Source organism: Chiloscyllium plagiosum, unplaced genomic scaffold (genome assembly GCF_037043375.1).
Source record: "Chiloscyllium plagiosum isolate Xiang-an unplaced genomic scaffold, Cpla_swu_hap1 HiC_scaffold_35, whole genome shotgun sequence".
In the NCBI taxonomy this organism is placed as follows: Eukaryota; Metazoa; Chordata; class Chondrichthyes; order Orectolobiformes; family Hemiscylliidae; genus Chiloscyllium; species Chiloscyllium plagiosum.
This window is the reverse complement of record NW_028270173.1, coordinates 31,865,104-31,887,274: the sequence shown is the minus strand read 5'-3', so window position 1 is coordinate 31,887,274 and position 22,171 is coordinate 31,865,104. Positions and strand designations below refer to the sequence as shown.

Genomic DNA, 22,171 nt, shown 5'->3' with positions numbered 1-22,171 from the left:
GAGAGAGAGGGAGAGAGAGAGGGAGAGAGAGGGAGAGGGAGAGAGGGAGGGAGAGAGGGAGAGGGAGGGAGAGAGGGAGAGGGAGGGAGAGAGGGAGAGGGAGGGAGAGGGAGAGAAACGGAGGGAGAGAGAGAGGGAGAGAGAGGGAGAGAGGGAGAGAGAGAGAGAGAGAGAGAGAGGGAGAGAGAGAGAGAGAGAGAGACGGAGAGAGAGTGAGAGAGAGAGAGGGAGAGGGAGAGAGGGAGAGCGAGGGAGAGAGAGGGAGAGAGAGAGAGAGGGAGAGAGAGAGCGGGAGAGAGGGAGAGAACCACAAAGGCAGCTGTCCTTGTCCGCTCTGTCTTTCTCTAAAACCCATCGAAGTTTGTGAATTGAAAGAGCACCTGCCTCCAGAAACACAGTCTTCAACCAGCCATAACTGATCCAGGAAGGAGCCACGTGCTAACTGTTGTGGTGTTGGCCCCAGACCAGTTTTTGGATGAAGATGTGATTAATTATTGTCCTGTTATTTGACTGAAAGTGCTTCTAAGGCAACACTCTGCAGAACATTTTTTTAATGTTTTCTCCAATGGATAGACCATGACATCATGAGAGTACAAACATAGGCCATTCAGCCCATTGAGTCTGCTCTGACGGCTGGTCTGATAACCCACTCTGCTGCCTTTTCACCACGAGCTTTAATTCCCTCACTGAATAAAAATCTATCTCAGCCTTGAATAGACTTAATGACCCAACCTCTGCCACCCTCTGCTATGAAAAACTCCAGAGACTCACCACCCTCTTACCAGCAACAAAATTCCTCATCATCTCTTTGCTAAATGGGCTCCCCGTTATTCCAGATTCTGCCCTCTGGTCCAGGACTCTCCTATGCTGTCAAACAGCCTCTTTGCATCTACTGCGTCTTGTGTCCTGGAGTATAAAGCAGTTCAGACCTGAAAGGGTTAATTGACATCATGGGATACGCTCCTCCCATCGAGTTATAAAGTGTCAGCGTTTGTACATTCAGTCACGTTGACCCCCCTGCAGTTGCTGTATTCTTAGATTGGACCCGATATCTCACAAGAGGAAATCGTAGTATCTCAGATATGATGCAACTAGTCATTCAGTAAGATGTAATAAACCTAGTTATTGTACATCGAAACTAAGGCTACCTTCTGCTCAAGACGTTGTGTCAGTCTCCTTCCCCATTGGATGTCAGTAACGCAGATGGATACCAATCAGAAGGATTGGTGGTAGTGAATCAATCCAAGATATCTCTCATGGTCCCAACAGGAACTGGAATGTCCCAGATGGGACCAGCAACAGTAGCAGCAAGATACAAGACCACGTTCACCCTGTACAGTTTACACCCGCGCTAAATGCTAAAGCATGTCTAATTGTGACATTGTGGAGTTCCTGCCTGTTCAAAATAAAGATTGTTCTCAACAGTTCCTCATCTCACTTCAGAAATGGAAATATTTAACAACAGGAATACATGTCCCTCTCGTCCAGTTACCTGCAGAGAAAGGCATGAAGGCGTCTCTCTTCACAAAATTCCCATCAGCATCCAGGAAGTGAGCCGGGTTAAACTCCTTTGGAGTTTTCCATTGAGTTTTGTCATGCAGCACCGAGGTCAGGACAATAATCACGTACGTTCCCTGCAAACAAGAACAATAATTTGGAATGCGTTTCTGAGCCTGACTTCAATGGAGAGTGAATGAAGTGGGGTGTGTGAACCCAGTGTTGTACCTGATCCTGTTAGTTTCCAGTGGTCAAGGCGGGGCCCATACTTATTTTAAATGTCATTGGGATTCCCCCACTATGAAAATTGCCACCCCCCGATTCACTAATTTCCAAATCAGTCCCATTTAATATTTTTTTGTTTTCTTTCTCTGTCACTTTTTATTTTAGTTTGAAGGTCCTTCCAATTTCTCGCAGACACAGATTGTGAAACCCGAGCCTGGTTTATATCGTTCAGAACTACCTTTGGAATGAAATGTCCTTTCACGTGTGTGTCCTCGGTTGTTGAATGAGGAAGGTTCATGGGGACGATGTTGGCAAATCTCTGGATTTCATGAATCACAGCCTCAGTGTAAGGCATTCGCTTTCGGTCTTCGGTTACAGGGGCACGTCCGGCTCCTATCACCTGATCGATTTCTTCCTGAACTTTCCCTGAAATAGAGAAAGCTTGGATTGGGGAAACTGCCGTCAAACAACAGGATAGAAATTCATCAGTGACAGAAATTAGGCGCGATCAATGTGTCTTATGTTCCCCATTGGATATTCATCAACTTCAATAAACACAAAAGCCAAATACATACAACAAGTGATTGGTTGTATTTGGGTCACTGTGTGCTAACCTTCAAGGTCAATGTTATCATTTTATTTTTCACTCATGGGATGGGCACGTTGCTGGCTCGGCCAGCATTTGTTGCCCGTCCCTAGTTGCCCCTCGAGAAGGTGAGCTGCCTTCTTGAACCGCTGCAGTCCACCTGTTGGAGTGAGACCTGCAATGCTGCTAGAGATGGAGTTCCAGGAATTTGACCCAGTGACGCTGAAGGAACGGGGATATATTTCCCAGTCAGGATGGCGAGTGGCTTGGAGGGGAACTTGCAAGTGATGGTGTTGCCATGTATCTGCTGCCCCTGTCCTTTTAGATGGACTTGGAAGGCTGATTACAGATTTGTGGTGAATTGCTGCAGTGCATCTAATCGATGGTACACAGTACTGCTACTGAGTGCCGGTGGTGGATGGAGTTGATGCTTGTGGATGTGGGGCCAATCAAGCGGGCTGCTTTGTCCCTGGGTGGTGTGAAGCTTCTCGAGTGCTGTCAGAGTTGCACTCATCCATTTACTTGTGAAGACAATTGGACAACACTTCTAAAATAATTCCATGGCAATTTTGGAGTGACAGATATTTATTACCATTGAGAAGAATTCCATTGCAAGTGGATATTTACTGAGCCTAAATGTCTATGAAAATACCTGCTCGGCTCAGAACTCACCCAAGACAGGAGGACCCCGGGTGGAAACGCTTTCGGGGTTTCCTCAAAAGCAGCCCAGAAGGGGTCAAAGGTTTCAGGCCCCTGGACTGTGACCAAGTAACGAGGAGACAGTGTGTTCAGGAAGCAAACAAACGATTCAAGAGAGGAGCAAATTCCTGCAGAGGCTGGAGTCTGGACTGAAAACAACAAACGCTGGGAATCACAGCGGGTCAGACAGCAGCCGTGGAGAAAGAGGAAGCTGACTTTTCAAGTCCAGATGACTCTTTGTCAGAGCTAGGTTGGGCAGCTCTCGACTCGAAACATTAGCTTCCTCTCTCTCTCCATGGATGCTGTCTGACCCGCTGTGATCCCCAGCATTTGTTGTTCCCAGAACAATTCGAGAGAGTTCATCGGGAACACATGGAGGTGAAGTTCAAGTATCAAAGAGATTGTACAAAGAACTAAACTCTCTGAGCCCTGACCCATGTGCGGCCAAGTCAATAGGTCACACATGAGACTGATTGCTGAGCTATTGAACTGGATTGACAACAAGCCATTCCAAGGGACTGCCTGTGTAAAGTGACCTAAATCAACCAATGGCTTAAGGTACTGTACCGACAGTCTGCATTGTATTGCAGGAAATACCTTGCCAAGTTGAATGTGAGAGAGATCGTTCTGCTCTGAATTACAATGAGAGACCTTGGTGATGTCCAGGAGGCCTGCCACTGCTTTGTTCTCTCGTGCAGCACGCTTGTCTACAACCAGTTACATTGAGGTCGAGATGAAGGAAATCGTTTTGACATTTTCTGAAAGGTTGCCTTGCCCTTGCTTCTGAAACATGTTTATTGGTATCATTGGCCATTCTCATCTCCGCCAACCCTTATCACCATCAGTCCATGTGAATCTGGCTGAAAGAACTCAGCCAGTTCGTGTTGGGTTCCTGATATTTCTGTAGAAACCCTCAGAATATTTAAGAAGTGCACATGCGATCCCCAGTGTTACAGACCACACCAAACCCGCTCAAAATATATAAGAAGATAGCCTAAACCCCCAACATTTTCTTATTTTTAAAGGCAAGTGTGTTCCGGATACAATTTGATGCGTCAAACTACCAGGCTTGAAAGCAAACGCAGTTTAGGGCAGTATGGTGGCTCAGTGGTTAGCACTGCTACCTCACAGCACCAGGGTCCCAGGTTCAATTACTGCCTTGGGTGACTGTCTGTGTGGCGTTTGTGCATTCTCCCTGCGTCTGCATAGGTTTCCTCCCATAGTCCAAAGATGTACATATCAGGTGAATTGGCCATGCTAAATTGTCCATAGTGTTCAGTGCATTAGTCAGAGGGAAATGGGTCTGGGTGGGTTACTCTTTGGAGGGTTGGTGTACTGGTTGGACCAAAGGGCCTGTTTCCACACTGTGGGGAATCTAATCTTTATTCTTAAAACCCTATTCAAATACAGACAAATAATAAATTCTAAAAATTAATTTAACTGTGACTCTATTGAATTGCTTAATGAGATAATATATATGCTCACTACTACTGATTAGCTGTTCCAAGATAGTAACATCCCATAAACACACACTTGGCAAAGGCAAATTCAGTGAAACAGATTGTCTCATGCGCAATTCTCTAGTCCAGTCCATCCAGTGATAACTCTGAGAGAGAACTCAAGCATTTTGCTTTAACAGGGAGAGATGTGTAGCAGCTTCCAAACCCCAACACGACTGAAAGTTAAACTAAAATCCTGGTTCTGTGGGAGCTTGACACCACCCCTTCCGGCTGCTTCTATTGTTCCAACATTTAAAAAAAACAAAGCTCGCTGGGCTCAGAGCAGACCGCTGGGCTTCTAGTTTGCAACACTTGCTTTCAAAAGGACAAATCCTTCTTAAAGCAACATCTCATAATGTCAGGTAAACATGGCTCTGGTAATTGAGATTAGAATAATTTGGTTGCTGATTCTAACCAGCACAGACCCAAAGGACCTTTTATTGTGCTGTAGAGCTCCATGACTCTTAACTCCAATCATCTGTGCGTGAAGTAAGGTGTGTGATACAGTCTATTTGGATTTTTGAATTTTGAACCAGTGGCATTTGGATTTTCCTTGCGTCTGAAGGGGTTTAATGATTAACTCGTAAGTATTTCTGTCACTGTGGTGAGTTTTCTTAAAGTAGAGTATTAGAGAAAGAGCGAGACCTCCTGGAGAGTTTTGTTTACCTTTGGAGAGGTTATGAGCGAACAGAATAAACAGAGTAGTATATTAGGCTTTCACACAGAAGATTCCAGAATTTGGGGGGAGGCTTAGGCGAGACATCCATAGCATGAGCTTTATGGCAGTTTTGACATTGATTTCACGTTGTTATGAGTGTCACACTGGGTATAATCTCTGAATCTGCAGTGCACGTCATGCCTGGGGGAGAAAGACTCCACTTGCTGACTCACTCACCATCAGCTCTTCCTGAGACCAACCAGTTGAGGTGTTACTGATTAAATTGACCAATTTCACACTGACCATGGGCCTAGTTCACTACTGACCTCGATAGTCCTATCCATATGATCAAGTAACAGTTTGGACACCAACAACAACTGACAAACACAAAGTTAGTCGTTCCCTTACTCTGGATATCCGGATATTTCATCATGAGAAGGAGTCCCCAGCACACGGTGGTGGAAGTGGTTTCTGTGCCGGCACCAAACAGGTCAATGATTGTAATCAGCATGTCCTTCTTCTGAATTTCCAAGGCTTGGCCTTTTGATTCCTTCAAGACAAAATAGAATCAAGAAGAAGCTGCCACATTCTTGACAGAAATATCTTAGTGCAACCGGACGCAGCAGGAACCTGAACCAAATACATTCCAGACGACACAGTCCAGCAGCACTTCCCAGGAGGCTCCAAGGCACTGAAGGTGTCACCGAGACAGGGAACGGAACGTCAGCAAATCAACTTCCCAGCTCGGGGCGAACATACCCACAACGACGGCAGAATAAAGGAGAAGGTACCACGTTCTTGGGGGAAATATTTGAGTGTGTATATTGCTGGACGGGTCTGTGTCATTGGGGGCAGTGGCTGTCTTGCTCAGAGTCAGGATTTCATGACTTCAGGCCACACTTCACAAATCTGAGTGCACATCCTCAGCTGAAATTTCAGCTCAGTTCTGAGAGGGTGCTGCACTATCAGAGGTGCTGCCTTTCAGATGAACTATTTAACTGATTAAACACAGGTGTAATCCTGGTCTCCCTGCTCAGGGAAGGATGTGGTGAAACCTGAAAGGATTCAGAAAAGATTTACAAGGATGTTGCCAGGGTGGAGGGTTTCAGCTACAGGGAGAGGCTGAATGGGCTGGGGCTGTTTTCTCTGGGGCGTCGGAGGTTGAGTGGTGAACTCATCGAGGTTTATAACATCATGAGGGGCATGGATATGGTGAAAAGCCAAGGTCCTTTTCCAAGCGTGAGGAGTCCAAAAGTAGAGGGCACAGGTTTAAGGAGAGAGGGGAAAGATTTAAAAGGGACCGAAGGGGCAACTTCTTCGCACTGAGAGTGGTGCGTGTGTGGAATGAGCTGCCAGAGGAAGTGGTGGAGGCTGGTACAATTACAGCATTTAAAAGACATCTGGATGGGCATATGAATAGGAAGGGTTTAGGGGGATATGGGCCAAGTGCTGGCAAATGGGAGTTGATTAATTCAGGATATCTGATCAGCATGGATGAGTTGGAGCGAAGGATCTGTTTCGATGCTGTACATCTCCAAGACTCTGGGTACATGTAAAACATTATGTTATTAATTTAACAAGGACAGAGAAGCTCTTCATTGGTATCTTAGCCAATGTTTACACTTCTACCAAAAGAGTGATCTGGTCATTATCACTGTTATTAGTGTGGGGCCTTGCTGTACACAAATTCATTAACTCATTCCCCTGTGTTACAACAAACGTCACATTTTAAAAATCAATCCTTCTCTGTAGAATGCTTTGGGACATCTCAATGACATGAAAGGTAATATATTGAGGAGTAAGACTTGGGTATGCAGGCTATATTCATTACTACTTTTGTACACTTGACAGAAGTCAGCAATATATTCAGCAGTGAACAAGATATTAACAAACTTTAGGGCGTCAAAGGTGGATTGGTAAAATGGACAGACGAAAGTGACCAGAAAGAATGGTGAAGTGATACACTTTTCTATGAAGAATGAGGGAAAGACAATATGGAGTCAACCATTTGATTCTAAAGTCAATGCAGAAGGAGACAGAGCAGATGGGAATCGACATTGACCACAGATACCGAGTGGAAAACCGATGGGAAACCTGGGTGGCTTTCCATCAGGAGCTATTCCATTGCAGTCAGGAGCTAACTTGGGAAGCCTCAGGCCTATGGCCCATTTCAGCCCAGGGTGGGAATGATGAACCTGCCAGCCAATCAAAGTGGTGGGCACTGCCAGTGTTACACTCAGGCCTTCACCATAGATAGTCACTGGATCACCTCAGACAGACAGCGGTGCAAGGGGTAAAGTCACTGGCCTGGGAATCCAGCTAACCCCAGGTCAATGTTCTGTGAACATGGGTTCAAATCCCACCTGTGGCTGATGGTGAAATTTTAATCCAATAAAATCTGGAATAAAGAGCTGGCCTTGCTGTGAAAGCCCACCTGGTTCCGATGTGGAAGGGAACATCTGGATTCTTACCTAGTCTCGCCTATACACGAAGGCAGAACCACTGAAAGATGACAAAAAAGAGAAAATGCTGGAAAATCTCAGCAGGTCTGGTAGCATCTGTAAGGAGAGAAAAAAGCTGATGTTTTGAGTCTAACTGACCCTTTGTCAAAGCTTTGACTCAAAACATCAGCTCTTTTATCTCCTTACAGATGCTGCCAGACCTGATAAGATTTTCCAGCATTTTCTCTTTTGGTTTCAGATTCCAGCATCCGCAGTAATTTGCTTTTAGCGACTGAAAGATGGTTGACTCTTTCCTGCCCTCTGGACAATTTGGGAGGGGCAATAACTAGGCAGTACAATGGTTACCACTGCCTCCCCACAGCACCAGGGAGCTGGGTTCCTTGGGTGACTGCGTGGAGTTTGCACGTTCTGCCCGTGTCGATGTGGGTTTTCGCTGGTAATTCCGGTTCCCTCCCACAGTCCAAAGATGTGCAGGTTCAGTGGATTGGTCACAGGAAATGCAGGGTAACAGGGAAGGGTAGGATGCTGTTCGGAGGGATAGCACAGACCCAACGGGCCAAATGGCCTCCATCTGCACTGTCCGGATTCGATGATTCTACCCCCTGTGATGCCCACATCCTGTGAAGGAATTTTTATTTGAAAAGGATGAGCTGTGTGGGGTAGTTTGGGGTGGATGGTACATTAGAGGATGTTCGGTTAAGTCTCATAAACGTTGAACTGCAGTACCCTGCGATTTGAAAGAGTTGGTTTAGGTTTGTGGGAATGGGAGAACGGAAGGGGCTGAGTGTAGGCTGATTGTTCTCAAAGCCCGATTGTGAAGTCGTGATGTTGTGGGAATGTCACAGGGATTACTGGTTCAGAACCCCAGGCTCGTATTCTGGGGGTATAACTGTGGATGCTGTAAATCTGAGAGAAGACCAGAAAGTGCTGGAGAAACTCAGTAGGTCAGGCACCATCTGTGAAGGGTGAAACAGTGTTAATGTTTCATGTCTGGCCTGGTCCTTCTTCCGAACTAATACACTGGGGGAGTCCTGCCATGGCAGACTGCAAAACCTGAATTGAATGAAAATCTGGAATTAAAAGCTAATCGAATGGCAATTGTAAACCTCCTGTCATTGAAGCCAATCTGGTTCATTCATGTCCCTCCGGGAAGAAAATTGGCCATTTGCACGGGGAGAGAGGTTGGCGTTGATTAAATCCCACTCACCCTGGGATCAGACTTTGGGAGGCAGCTGTTGGTTTGCATAATATCCGAAGTTGGCACAGCCAATCGAGAGGCCCCTTAGAAAAGAATCAGACAAAGTCTTTGGCTCTTTATTGTCAGGGAGTACAAGGGTGAGGAAGTGACCTTAAACCTCTACATAGGGGAAAGGAAAACTGGCATAGCTTCAGCTGGTGCACTGTATCCATTGTGACATTACACTTTGAGAAGGATCTTGGAGCCGTGCGGTGGGGGCAGAATATTCCATGAAGAATAAATGTATTCCTGAGTGTTGTACCAATAGCCGGGATGGCAGAGAGACTGTGGGAGCTGGGGGGCTACGAGCATGGTGGGGTTTGTTTATTCCCCTCAGAATGAAGAAGGCTGAGGGGAAACTGAATGGAACCGTTCAAAGGCATGAATGGTTTTGTTTGGGAGAGTAAAGTCAAACTGGTGTTGGGGGGAGGGTGGGAGGTCAGTGGACTCGGGACTTCAGGTGATTTCCAAGAGACCCCGCAGAGCTGACAGGAAGGAATGTCTGTTTTACCTGCACCGTCTATTAAGTGATGGGGCTTCCACTCTGAAGACAGCGGTGGAGACAGACTCAGAGTAACATCTCGATAATGAGTGGACAGGAAGGGTCAGGGGGCTGTTGAGGCTGGATCGTTAAGCGTATGAAAGACTGAGATAGGAAGGTTTTGAATCAGTGAGCGAACCAAGGGTTATGGGGTAAAGAGTCAAAGAAACGTGGTGCTGGAAAAGCACAGCCGGTCAGGCAGCATCCCAGGAGCAGGAGGGTTAATGTTCCGAGCATAAACTCTTCATCAGGAATGTGTGCCCTCATGCTCGAAACGTCGATTACCCTGCTCCTGGGATGCTGCCTGACCTGCTGTGCTTTCCCAGTGTCACACTCTTCGACTCCGATCTCCGGGATCTGCAGGCCTCACTTTCTCTGAGTTGATTGCGGGGTAAAGGCAGGCAAGTGGAGTTGAGGCTATCATGATCTCACCGAATGACAGAACAGATTTGATGGGCTGAAAGGCCCATTTCTGCTCCTATGTGTTACAGTCTGTGGTCTTATTTGTAAGAGGTGGATAAATACTTGAAGGGAAATGAGTGATGGGGGTGGGGAAAGAATAGGGGAGTGGGATAGCTCCACCTGGGAGCAGCCATCGATTCGATGGGCCAAATGACCTCCTTCTGTCCTGTAACACCCTACAATTCTCTGAAGGAAAGTTGTCTCTCCTGTCTAAGTTCACCATTAGACTTCAATCCACTCTGGCAGCACAGCAGAGATGAAGGGCTGGTCTTAATGGATGTGAGGTTTAAATTCATTTGTCTCAAAGAGATTGACATCCCAGACAACATGAGCAGAGGACGGCTCCAAAGCACTCAACAACACATCCAGGTGTAATTTGACGGACGTTATTCAGGGAAAATAACGTGTAAAATAAGTAGAAGCTCCTCACCAATAATATTCTGAGAAGACATCTCTCTCACGTTGTAAATTGCGAGATTGAAACTCATACATCCTTCAGGGATGTGTAATCGTAATGTCACTGGAATCATCATCCATATGCCAGGCTAATGTACCCATGCCCCTACATGTGTTCAAAACCCACCATGGCACATGGTGAAACTTGAATAAAAATCTGCAGTTTACAGCTGGTCTAATGGTGACCATGTATCAAACTGTCGATTGTTGTAAAAAATCCATCTGGTTCACTGATAACCCTTAGGAAAGGAAATCTGCCAGTCTTACCTGGTCTAGCCTACATGTGACTCCAGACCCACAGCAATGTGGGTGACCCCATTGCCCTCTGGGTATTAAATGCTGGCCCAGCCCCTGTCACTCACATCCCATGTCTGAAACCAATGCTACATCCTGGACACAAACATCCACATGATGTCATGAGCACTACGATCAGAGAAATGATCAGATACAGTGAGCGCTTGAAGCTACACATTCGTAGTTCCATCCAGAAACTAGGGGCAGCACTGAGTGACATATTAACAGATGTTTAACACGGAATCTTCCTCCATCAAAACCCACAAAGTCCTGGTATGGAGTCTGAAATCTGGGGAGATTCCCCTTACTGCTGAAAAGGTGTGTCACTGTACCTGCTGATGCCTCAGAATTAAGGCCTCGTTTAGGGTCTGAATACTGTTCTCACTCAAGGTTTCTTCAGCCGCTTTGAAGAAACTGTCGAAGATTTCCATCATCTTATCTCGAGTTTCAATCATCTTCCTGTGAGCCGGAATCAGAAATCCCAGAGATGGATAAGAATTGTACAGCTGGATTGGAACAAGAACATAACCAATAAGTTCAGGCCTTGAGTTGATAAGTGACTGTCCGTCTGTAGTCGATGAGTTGGCCAAGTAACTTATGGTGACATAAAACAAAGAGCTGCTGGAAATCGGAAACAAAAGCAGGAATTTCTGGAGAAACTATAAATTCTACAAGAGAGACGGTTTGCACCTTAATAGGTTAGGGACCAGCATTCTGGCAGGCAGGTTTGCTACTGCAACACCGCAACATTTAAACTAAGTAGCAGGGGGGAGGGGACAAACTGGAAGTTTAAGAAGGAAATTGAAGGGAAAGTTAGAACAAGAGAAGTCAAGAAAGACAACTGTACCAATGAGGCAGAAAACTCAAAAAGGGACCATGCTGTAAGGTTGAGTGAAATAGGAGTTGATGGGAAGGGTGAGGGCAGTAACAAATTAAAAATACTATACATGAATGCACGAAGCATTAGAAATAAAATGGATGAACTTGAGGCTCTTTTGGAAATTGGCAGATACAATATTGTGGGGATAACTGAGACATGGCTTCAAGTGGACAGGGCCTGGGAAATGAATATTCAAGGCTACACGTGCTATCGTAAGGACAGACTGACGGGCAGAGGGGGTGGGGTGGCCATGTTGGTAAGGGATGATATTCAGTCCCTTGCACGGGGGCCCTAGAATCAGGGGACGTAGAGTCAGTATGGATAGAGCTGAGAAATTCTAAGGGTAAAAAGACCCTCTTGGGAGTTATCTGCAGGCCCCCAAACAGTAGTCTGATCGGATGTAAGTTGAATCAGGAGCTGAAATTGGCCTGTGGCAAAGATGTTACTACAGTTGTTATGGGGGATTTCAACATGCAGGTAGACTGGGAGAATCAGGATGGTATTGGACCTCAAGAAAGAGACTTTGTGGAGTGCCTCAGAGATGGATTCTTAGAACAGCTGGTGCTGGAGCCTACCAGGGAGAAGGCAATTCTGGATCTGGTATTGTGCAACGAACCAGAATTGATCAGGGACCTCGAAGTGAAGGAGCCATTGGGAAGTAGTGACCATAATACAATAAGCTTCAATCTGCAATTTGAGAGGGAGAGGGTACAATCGGAAGTGACAATATTTCAGTTGAATAAAGGGAACTATGGAGCTATGAGGAAGGAGCTGGCCAAAGTTCAATGGTGCAATCCCTTAGCAGGGATGACCGTGGAGGAACAATGGCGGATATTTCTGTGTATAATGCAAAAGATGCAGGATCAGTTCATTCTAAAAAGGAAGAAAGATCCCAGGAGGAGGCATGGGTGGCCGTGGCTGACGAGGGAAGTTAAGAAACATATAAAGTTAAAAGAGAAAAAGTATAACATAGCAAAGATGAGTGGGAAAACGGAGGACTGGGAAGCTTTTAAAGAACAACAGAGGATTACTAAGAAGGAAATACGCAGAGAAAAAATGAGGTACGAAGGTAAACTGGCCAATAATATAAAGGAGGATAGTAAAAGTTTTTTTAGGTATGTGAAAAGCAAAAAAATGGTTAAGACTAAAATTGGGCCTTTGAAGACAGAAACAGGGGAATATATTACGGGGAACAAAGAAATGGCAGAAAAATTGAATTGGTACTTCAGATCTGTGTTCACTGGGGAAGACACAAGCAATCTCCCTGAGGTAACAGTGGCTGAAGGACCTGAATTTAGGGGAATTTATATTTGCCAGGAATTGGTGTTGGAGAGACTGTTAGGTCTGACGGTTGATAAGTCCCCGGAGCCTGATGGTCTACATCCCAGGGTACTGAAGGAGGTGGCTCGAGAAATCGCAGATGTATTGGTGATTATTTTCCAGAGTTCAATAGATTTGGGATCAGTTCCTGCGAATTGGAGGGTGGCTAATGTTGTACCACTTTTTAGGAAAGGTGGGAGAGAGAAAGCAGGAAATTATAGACCAGTTAGTCTGACCTCAGTGGTGGGAAAGGTGCTGGAGTCTATTATAAAGGATGAAATTACGACACATCTGGATAGTAGTAACAGGATAGGTCAGAGTCAGCATGGATTTATGAAGGGGAAATCATGCTTGACTAATCTTCTGGAAGTTTTTGAGGATGTAACTCTGAAGATGGACGAGGGAGATCCAGTAGATGTAGTGTACCTGGACTTCCAGAAAGCTTTTGATAAAGTCCCACATAGGAGGTTAGTGAGCAAAATTAGGGCGCACGGTATTGGGGGCAAAGTACTAACTTGGATTAGTATTTGGATAGGAAACAAAGAGTAGTGATAAACGGCTCCATTTTGGAATTGCAGGCAGTGACCAGTGGGGTACCGCAGGGATCAGTGCAGGGACCACAGCTTTTTACAATATATATTAATGATATAGAAGATGGTATTAGTAATAACATTAGCAAATTTGCTGATGATACTAAGCTGGGTGGCAGGGTGAAATGTGAGGAGGATGCTAGGAGATTACAGGGTGACCTGGACAGGTTAGGTGAGTGGTCAGATGCATGGCAGATGCAGTTTAATGTGGATAAATGTATGGTTATCCACTTTGGTGGCAAGAACAGGAAGGCAGACTACAACCTAAATGGAATCAATTTAGGTAAAGGGGCAGTACAATGAGATCAGGGTGTTCTGGTACACCAGTCAATGAAGGTAAGTATGCAGGTACAGCAGGTAGTGAAGAAGGCTAATAGCATGCTGGCCATCATAACAAGAGGGATTGAGTATAGAAGCAAAGAGGTTCTTCTGCAGCTGTACAGGGCCCTGGTGAGACCACACCTGGAGTATTGTGTGCAGTTCTGGTCTCCAAATTTGAGGAAAGACATTCTGGCTATTGAGGGAGTGCAGCGTAGGTTCACAAGGTCAATTCCTGGAACGGCGGGACTACCTTACGCTGAAAGACTGGAGTGACTGGGCTTGTATATCCTTGAGTTTAGAAGGCTGAGAGGGGATCTGATTGAGATGTATAAGATTATGAAAGGATTGGACACTCTGGCAGGAGGAAACATATTTCCGCTGATGGGTGAGTGCCGAACCAGAGGACACAGCTTAAAAATACAGGGTAGACCATTTAGGACAGAGATGAGGAGAAACTTCTTCACCCAGAGAGTGGTGGCTGTGTGGAATGCTCTGCCCCAGAGGGCAGTGGAGGCCCAGTCTCTGGATTCATTTAAGAAAGAGTTGGATAGAGCTCTCAAGGATAGTGGAATCAAGGGTTATGGAGATAAGGCAGGAACAGGATACTGATTAAGGATGATCAGCCATGATCATATTGAATGGTGGTGCAGGCTCGAAGGGCAGAATGGCCTACTCCTGCACCTATTGTCTATTGTCCATTGTCTAATCTAGTCCCACTTAGACTCATAGAGTCATAGAGCTGTACAGCACAGAAACAGACCCTTCAGTCCAACCCCTCCATGCCGATCAGATATCCCAACCCAATCTAATCTCACCTGTCAGCACCCGGCTCATATCCCTCCACACCCTTCTATTCATATACCCATCCAAATGCCTCTTAAATGTTGCAATTGTACCAGCCTCCATCACATCCTCTGGCAGCTCTTTCCATATATGTACCACCCTCTGCGTGAAAAGGTTGCCCCTTGGGTCTCTTTTATATCTTTCCCCTCTCACCCTAAACCTATGCTCTCTAATTCTTGACTCACCCACCCCAGGGAAAAGACTTTGCCTATTTATCCTACCCATGTCCATCATAATTCTCTAAACCTCTATAAGGTCACCCCTCAGCCTCCGACGCTCCAGGGAACACAGCCCCAGCCTTTTCAGCCTCTCCCCATCGCTCAAATCCTCCAACCCTGGCAACATCCTTGTAAATCTTCTCTGAATGCTTTCAAGTTTCACAACATTCTTCCAATAGGAAGGAGACCAAAATTGCACGTAATACTCGAACAGTGGCCTAACCAATGTCCTGTACAGCCGCAACATGACCTCCCAGAGTACTCAATAAAGGAAAGCATACCAAACGCCTTCTTCACTATCCTATCTACCTGAAACCTCACTTTCAAGGAGCTATGAACCTGTACTCCAAGGTCTCTTTGCTCAGCCACACTCCCTGGGACCTTACCATTAAGTGTATAAGTCCTGCTAAGATTTGCTTTCCCAAAATGCAGCACATTACATTTATCTGAATTAAATTCCATCTGCCACTTCTTAGCTCATTGGCCCATCTGATCAAGGTCCTGTTGTAATCTGAGATAACCTTCTTCGTTGACCACTACACCTCCAATATTGGTGTCATTTGCAAACTTACTAACTGTCCTCTTATGCTCGCATCCAAATCATTGATGTAAATGACAAAAAGTAGAGGACCCATGACCGATCCTTGTGGCACTCCACTGGTCACAGGCCTCCATTCTGAAAAACAACTCTCCACCACCACCCTCTGTCTTCTACCTTTGAGCCAGTTCCTGTATTCCATGAGATCTAACCTTGCTAATCAGTCTCCCATGGTAAACCTTGTTGAATGCCTTACTGAAGTCCATATGGATCACATCTACTGCTCTGCCCTCATCAATCCTCTTTGTTACTTCTTCAAGTTTGTGAGACATGATTTCCCACGCATAAAGCCATGTTGACAGTCTTTGCCTTTCCAAATACAGGTACATCCTGTCCCTCAGGATTCCCTCCAACAACTTGCCCACCACTGACGCCAGGCTCAGTGGTCTATAGTTCCCTGGCTCGTCCTTACCACCCTTCTTAGACAGTGGCACCACTAGCCAACCTCCAGTTTACCGGCACCTCACCTGTGTCTATCGATGCTACAAATATCTCAGCGAGAGGCTCATCAATCACCTCCCTAGCTTCCCACAGAGTTCCAGGGTCCTGGGGATTTATCCACCTTTAACCGTTTCAAGACATCCAGCACTCCCTCCTCTGTAATCTGGACATTTTGCAAGATGTCACCATCTCGTTCCCTACATTATGTATCTCCCATGTCCTTTGCCACAGTAAATACTGATGGAAAATACTCGTTTAGTATCTCCCCCATTTTCTGTGGCTCCACACAAAGGCTGCCTTGCTGATCATTTAGGGGCCCTATTCTCTCTCTCGTTACCCTTTTGTACTTAATGTATTTGTAAAAACTTTCTGAATTCTCCTTAATTCTATTTGCCGAAGCTATCTCATCTCCCCTTTTTGCCCTCCTGATTTCCCTCTTAAGTAAACTCCTACTGCCTTTAGACTCTTCTAAGGATTCACTCGATCGATCCTGTCTATACCTGACATATGCTTCCTTCTGTTTCTTTGCCAAATCCTCAATTTCTTTAGTCATCCAACATTCCCTATTCCTACCAGCCTTCCCTTTCACCTTGACAGGAATATACTTTCTCTGGATTCTTGTTATCTCATTTCTGAAGGCTTCCCATTTTCCAGCCATCACTTTACCTGCGAACAGTTGCCCCCAATCAGCTTTTTTGCCTAATACCGTCAAAATTGACATTTCTCCAATTTCGAACTTCAACGTTTAGATTTGGTCTGTCCTTTTCCATCACTATTTTAAAACTAATAGAATTAAAATATTCTGGACCCAAAGTGCTCCCCCACTACACTCAGTCACCTGTCCTGCTTTATTTTGTTGGACACACTTCACAAATTCCTCTCCATCTAAACCCTTAACACTATGGCAGTCCCAGTCTATGTTTGGAAAGTTAAAATACTATAACCACCCTATTATTCTTACAGATAGCTGACATCACCTTACAAGTTTGTTTCTCAACTTCCCTCTGACTATCAGGGGGTCTATTATATAATCCCAATAAGGTGATCATCCCTTTCTTATTTCTCAGTTCCGTGAAAATAACTTCCCTGGATGTATTTCCGTGAATATCCTCCCTCAGTACAGCTGCAATGCTATCCCTTGTCAAAGACATCACTCCCCCTGCTCTCTTGCCTCCCTTTCTATCCTACCTGTAGCATTTGTATCCTGGAACACTGAGCTGCCAGTCCTGCCCAACTCTGAGCCATGTTTCTGTAATTGCCATGATATCCCAGTCCCATGTTCCGAACAATGCCCTGAGTTCATCTGCCTTCCCTGTTAGGATCCTTGCATTGAAATAAATGCAGTTTAATGTATTAGTCCTTCCTTGTCCCTGCCTGCCCTGACTGTTTGACTCGCTTCTGTTCACAACTGTCCCAGTCTCAGATTGATCTGTTTCCTCACTATCTCCCTGGGTCCCACCCCACCACCTTACTAGGTTAAATTCTCCTGAGCAGCTCTAGCAAATCTCCCTGCCAGTATATTAGTCCCCTTCCAATTTTGGTGCAATCCATCCTTCTTGCACTGGTAATTCCACACACACATCACCCTCTGTCTGAAAACGTTGCCCCTTAGGTCCCTTTTATATCTTTCCCCTCTCACCCTAAACCTATGCCCTCTAGTTCTGGACTCCCCCACCCCAGGGACAAGACCTTGTCTATTTACCCTATCCATGCCCCTCATGACTTTATAAACCTCTATAAGGTCACCCCTCAGCCTCCGATGCTTCAGGGAAAACCACCCCAGCCTATTCAGCCTCTCCCTATAGCTCAAATCCTCCAACCCTGGCAATGTCTTTGCAAATCTTTTCTGAACCCTTTCAAGCTTCACAACATCCTACCGTCTTCCCTTTTTATGTTGTTGTGTGCCCAGCACCCTCTCCTAGCACCAGACCCTGTCTCTGAGGGCTTTATCCCTCACTGCCACCATGTGCTTTAAACCAACATAGTGTCCTGCACTTTCAGCTGCCAGTCAGAAGCAGTTGTGGCTGTGAGAGGCCTGTATATAACACTCTCCCCGTGGCTGCATCCACCCCATCTCTATTGAGGGTTTTCAACTCCTTATGTACTGTAACACTCCTTTCTTTATATCTGCACACTGGATCTCTAAAACAGCTCTCTAGTGTAGTATCTAAGACCTCTCTGTTCACATCGTCATTCTAGACTGGTGTCTTCTCTCTCATTGACGTCATAGTCAAGTAACAATTATGTAAAATGATTTACATAAATCTTACTTTTTCAGCATTTACATGTGAATTTATTCCATGTCAGGGACCCTCACATGTTAATATAATTGACTGAAACATAATGTTAAAAACACTCTGCACCTGTAATAGCTCAGGTTTTTCTATTCACTCAGGGGCCTAGCATTTATTGCCTGTCCCTAGTTGCCCTCTTGAGAAGGTGGGGGGTGAGCTGCCTTCTTGAACCGCTGCAGTCCACCTGCTGTAGGTAGACCCACAATACCATTAGGGAGGGAATTCCAGGGTTTTGGCCCAGCGACAGTGAAGGAACAAGTCAGGATGGTGAGTGGCTTGGAGGGGAACTTGCAGAAGGTGGTGTTCCCATGTATCTGCTGTCCTTGTGCTTCTAACTGGAAGTGGTTGGGGGTTTGGAAGGTTCTGTCTGACGATCTTTGGTGAATTTCTGCAGTGCATCCTGTAGATGGTACACACTCCTGCTACTGAGCGTCGGAGGTAGATGGAGTGGAGTTTTGTGGATATGCTACCAATCAAGCGGGGGATGCTGAGTCATGGATGGTGTCAAGCTTCTTGAGTGTCATTGGAGCTGCCCCCATCCAGGCAAGTGGGGAGTATTCCATCACACTCCTGACTTGTGCCTTGTAGATGGTGGATAGGCTTTGGGGAGTCAGGAGGTGAGTTCCTCATCGCACTGTTCCCAGTCTCTGACCTGCTCTTGTAGCCATTGTGCTTATGTAGCAAGCCCAGTTAAGTTTCTGATCAATGGTGAACCCAAGGATGTTTGACAGTGGGGATTCAGTGATGGCAACACTGAATGCCAAGGGACAGTGGTTAGATTGTCTCTTATTGGAGATGGCAAAAGTGAGGACTGCAGATGCTGGAGATCAGAGTCTAGATTAGAGTGGTGCTGGAAAAGCACAGCAGGTTAGGCAGCATCCAAGGAGCAAGTAAATCGACGTTTCAGGCAAAAGCCCTTCATCGGGAATTAAGGCAGGGAGCCTTCAGGGTGGAGAGATAAATGGGGGGGGGGGGGGGGGGGGGGGGGGGCGGGGGGTTGGAGCTGGGGAGAAGGTAGCCAAGTGTGCAATAGGTAGATGGAGGTGGGGATGAAGGTCAGAGAGGAGGGTGGAGTGGATAGGTGGGAAGGAAGGTAGGACAGGTCATGAGGACGGTGCTGAGCTGGAAGGTTGGAACTGGGGTAAGGTGGGGGGAAGGGAAATGAGGAAACTGGTGAAGTCCACATGAATGCCCTGGGGTTGAAGTGTTCTGAGACGGAAGATGAGGCGATCATCCTCATCCAGGCGGGTGGTGAGGGAGTGGTGGTGGAGAAGACCCAGGACCTGCATGTCCTCACCAAAGTGGGAGGGGGAGTTGAAATATTGGGCCACAGGGCGGTGTGGTTGATTGTTGTGGGAGTCTCGGAGATGTTCCCTAAAGCGCTCTGTGAGAAGGCATCCAGTCTCCCCAATGTAAAGGAGACCGCATCGGGAGCAACAGAGGTAGGGTGGGAAGAGATGTAATCCAGGTAGCTGTGGGAGTCTTACTGGAGATGGTCATTGTTTGGCATTGGAGTGATGAGGGGATTATTATGCACACCAAATTGCAAATAATCATCCCAAGTACAGTAATATGGAAAGATAATTACTTGTATTGAAGCTGTTCCAGTCAATGTTGTCATCTCATTGTTCATGTTTATGAGGGAGTTAAATATTTTGTCGTCATAATCAAAGCGATCTCCAAATAGAATGGAACAGATAATATTGCTCACGGCCGAATTCAAAATCTGTGCTGTTTCAAAAGGCTGACCTGTGAACAAACATAGTATTTCAGAGACAAACTGAAGCTGGAAATACCACAAACACTTCCAGTATTGTTGTCTTTTAAAAAGCTCAAGTTAGATAAGATGCAGTTTGCTGATACAAGATTCTATCTGTGATGGAATCCCTCACGACATATTGTACACACTTTGTGCTGGGAGCCAGCATTTTATGTGAATCGAGGGTCAGGATTAGGGTGATTTCAGTTCAAATCGGCTCCAAAGCTGCTACTTTTGATTGTTCCAAAATCTTAGATTCTCTTTCACCAAGGTGACTGCACTGAGGGTCCATCAAATGGTATTGGGGAGCACAACAATTGCTCATCAAATCTTTAAACTTCCTGGACAATTCCCACTGTGGTAATGTTCATAAATCAATACTCTTTATGAATCATTAAAAACAAATGTTGTGTGACCAAATTATTTTGAAAAAGAACTTCTGGCCAGGAATGTAATTACCTTGACCAGTTCCCCTCCTTTCCTGCTTTGTTAAACATAGGAGGTATGGTTAGTAAGTGCACAGATGACAGCAAAATTGAAGGTGTTGCGGACAGTGAAGAAGGCTACCTCAGAGTACAACAGGACCTTGATCAGATGGGCCGAGGAGTGGCAGATGGATTTTAAATTAGTTAAAGGTGAGGTGCTTCATTTTGGAAATTCAAATTAGGGCAGTACTTGTACACTTATTGGTGAGGTCCTGGAGAGTGTTGCTGAACAAAGAGACCTTGGAGTGTAGGTTCATAGCTCCTTGAAAGTTGAGTCACAGGTAGATAGGATAGTGAAGAAGGCATTTGGTATGCTTTCCTTTATTGGTCAGAGTATCGCGTACAGGAGTTGGGAGGTCATGTTGTGGCTGTATAGGACATTGGATAGGCCACTTTGGAATACTGCATTCAATTCTGGTCTCCATCCTTTAGGAAGGATGTTGTGAGACTTGAAAGGGTTCAGAAAAGATTTACAAGGATGTTGCCAGGGTTGGAGGTTTTGAGGTATAGGGTTAGGCTGAATACGCTGGGGCTGTTTTCCCTGGAGCATTGGAGGCTAAGGGGTGACCTTATAGGGGCTTATAAAATCATGAGGGGCATAGATAGGGTGCATCGACAAGGTCTTTATCCCAGGATAAGGGAGTCGAAACTGGAGGCAAAAGTTCAAGCTGAAAGGGTTAAGATTTAAAACTTGCCTCAGGGGTGCCCTTTTCACAGAGGGTGGTGCATGTATGGATTGAGCTGTCAGAGGAAGTGGTGGAGGCTGGTACAATTACAGCATTTAAAAGGCATCTGGATGGGTATATGAATAGGAAGGGATTAGAGGGATATGGACCAAATGCTGGCAAATGGCACAAGAATAGGTTGGGATATCTGATCAGCACGGACGAGTTGGACCGAAGGGTCTGTTTCTGTGCTGTACATCTCTTTGACTCTGTGACTCTAAAACAGACAAAGGATATTTCGAATCTAACCTAACTTAAAGTGTCCAATAGTGGTGAAAGGCTTTGTGAATGGAGTACATCACACAGGGACTACTCATCCTTGGTGTGCCGAAGCTGATGATGCAGTTTTGAACTGCTATAACCTTTAGTATAATTAATGTCCGTCAAAGGCCAGTGTCTCTGGGGCCTGCTAACATTTGACTGCCCCAACAGTATTAATGCAACTGAAGGAACCTCACTTTTATTCAAGTGAAAATCTTTTGTGTAGATGTCAATTTCGAGGGAACCATGAATCCCAGCATGTCATGACCCACCAAGCACTCACCCTTGTGACTCTCAAACACATTGACAAGAAAGCTGGCCTCTTCACTGATCCTGTCTTCAATGGATTTCTTGCCCATGCCAAAGCCTCGGAGAGCTGAGATCACAAACTTTCGGTTCTCCCGCCACAACTTCCCGTCACTGAATATCACACCTGAAAGTGACACACGAAAAGCTGATCAAATATTGTACACGGGTTCTGCTGTGAGTGCTGCCAAACCCCAGGTTTCTAACACCCTTTCCTTTCCTGAGAATTACACCATTCTACAACCAAGAGGAAGGTCATTGTATCCATGAGTGCTCTTTGGGGGAGTGAGCCCATTAGTCTAACCTCTCACTTGTCATTCTCAGTGTCTGGCCTATTCCGTTTGGATGTTCCTATTGACCCTGCTTCCACCACCCTCCCAGGCTCTGCATTCTCCATGGTAATGAGAGACACAGAACCAAATCTCATCCTCCCCCTGATTTAATTTTAAACAATAACCCACCCAATTTCAGTGTCTGTCAGTTCTCTCGTTATTGAATCCTTCACCCTGGGAAA

General features: G+C 45.7%; 1 protein-coding gene across 1 annotated transcript in view; it reads right to left on the bottom strand.

Annotated features, from left to right (window-relative positions):
• LOC148140617 (cytochrome P450 2K1-like) overlaps positions 1-22,171 on the bottom strand; it is a 36,062-nt gene that overhangs the window by 5,338 nt on the left and 8,553 nt on the right. The window contains exons 3-8 of the mRNA XM_087979476.1: positions 21,635-21,784; positions 19,710-19,870; positions 10,949-11,122; positions 5,573-5,714; positions 1,961-2,148; positions 1,493-1,634 (exon numbers count right to left, since the gene is read on the bottom strand). Coding sequence (XP_087835602.1) covers positions 1,493-1,634; positions 1,961-2,148; positions 5,573-5,714; positions 10,949-11,122; positions 19,710-19,870; positions 21,635-21,784 — 957 coding nt within the window. The remainder of the gene's footprint in view (positions 1-1,492; positions 1,635-1,960; positions 2,149-5,572; positions 5,715-10,948; positions 11,123-19,709; positions 19,871-21,634; positions 21,785-22,171) is intronic.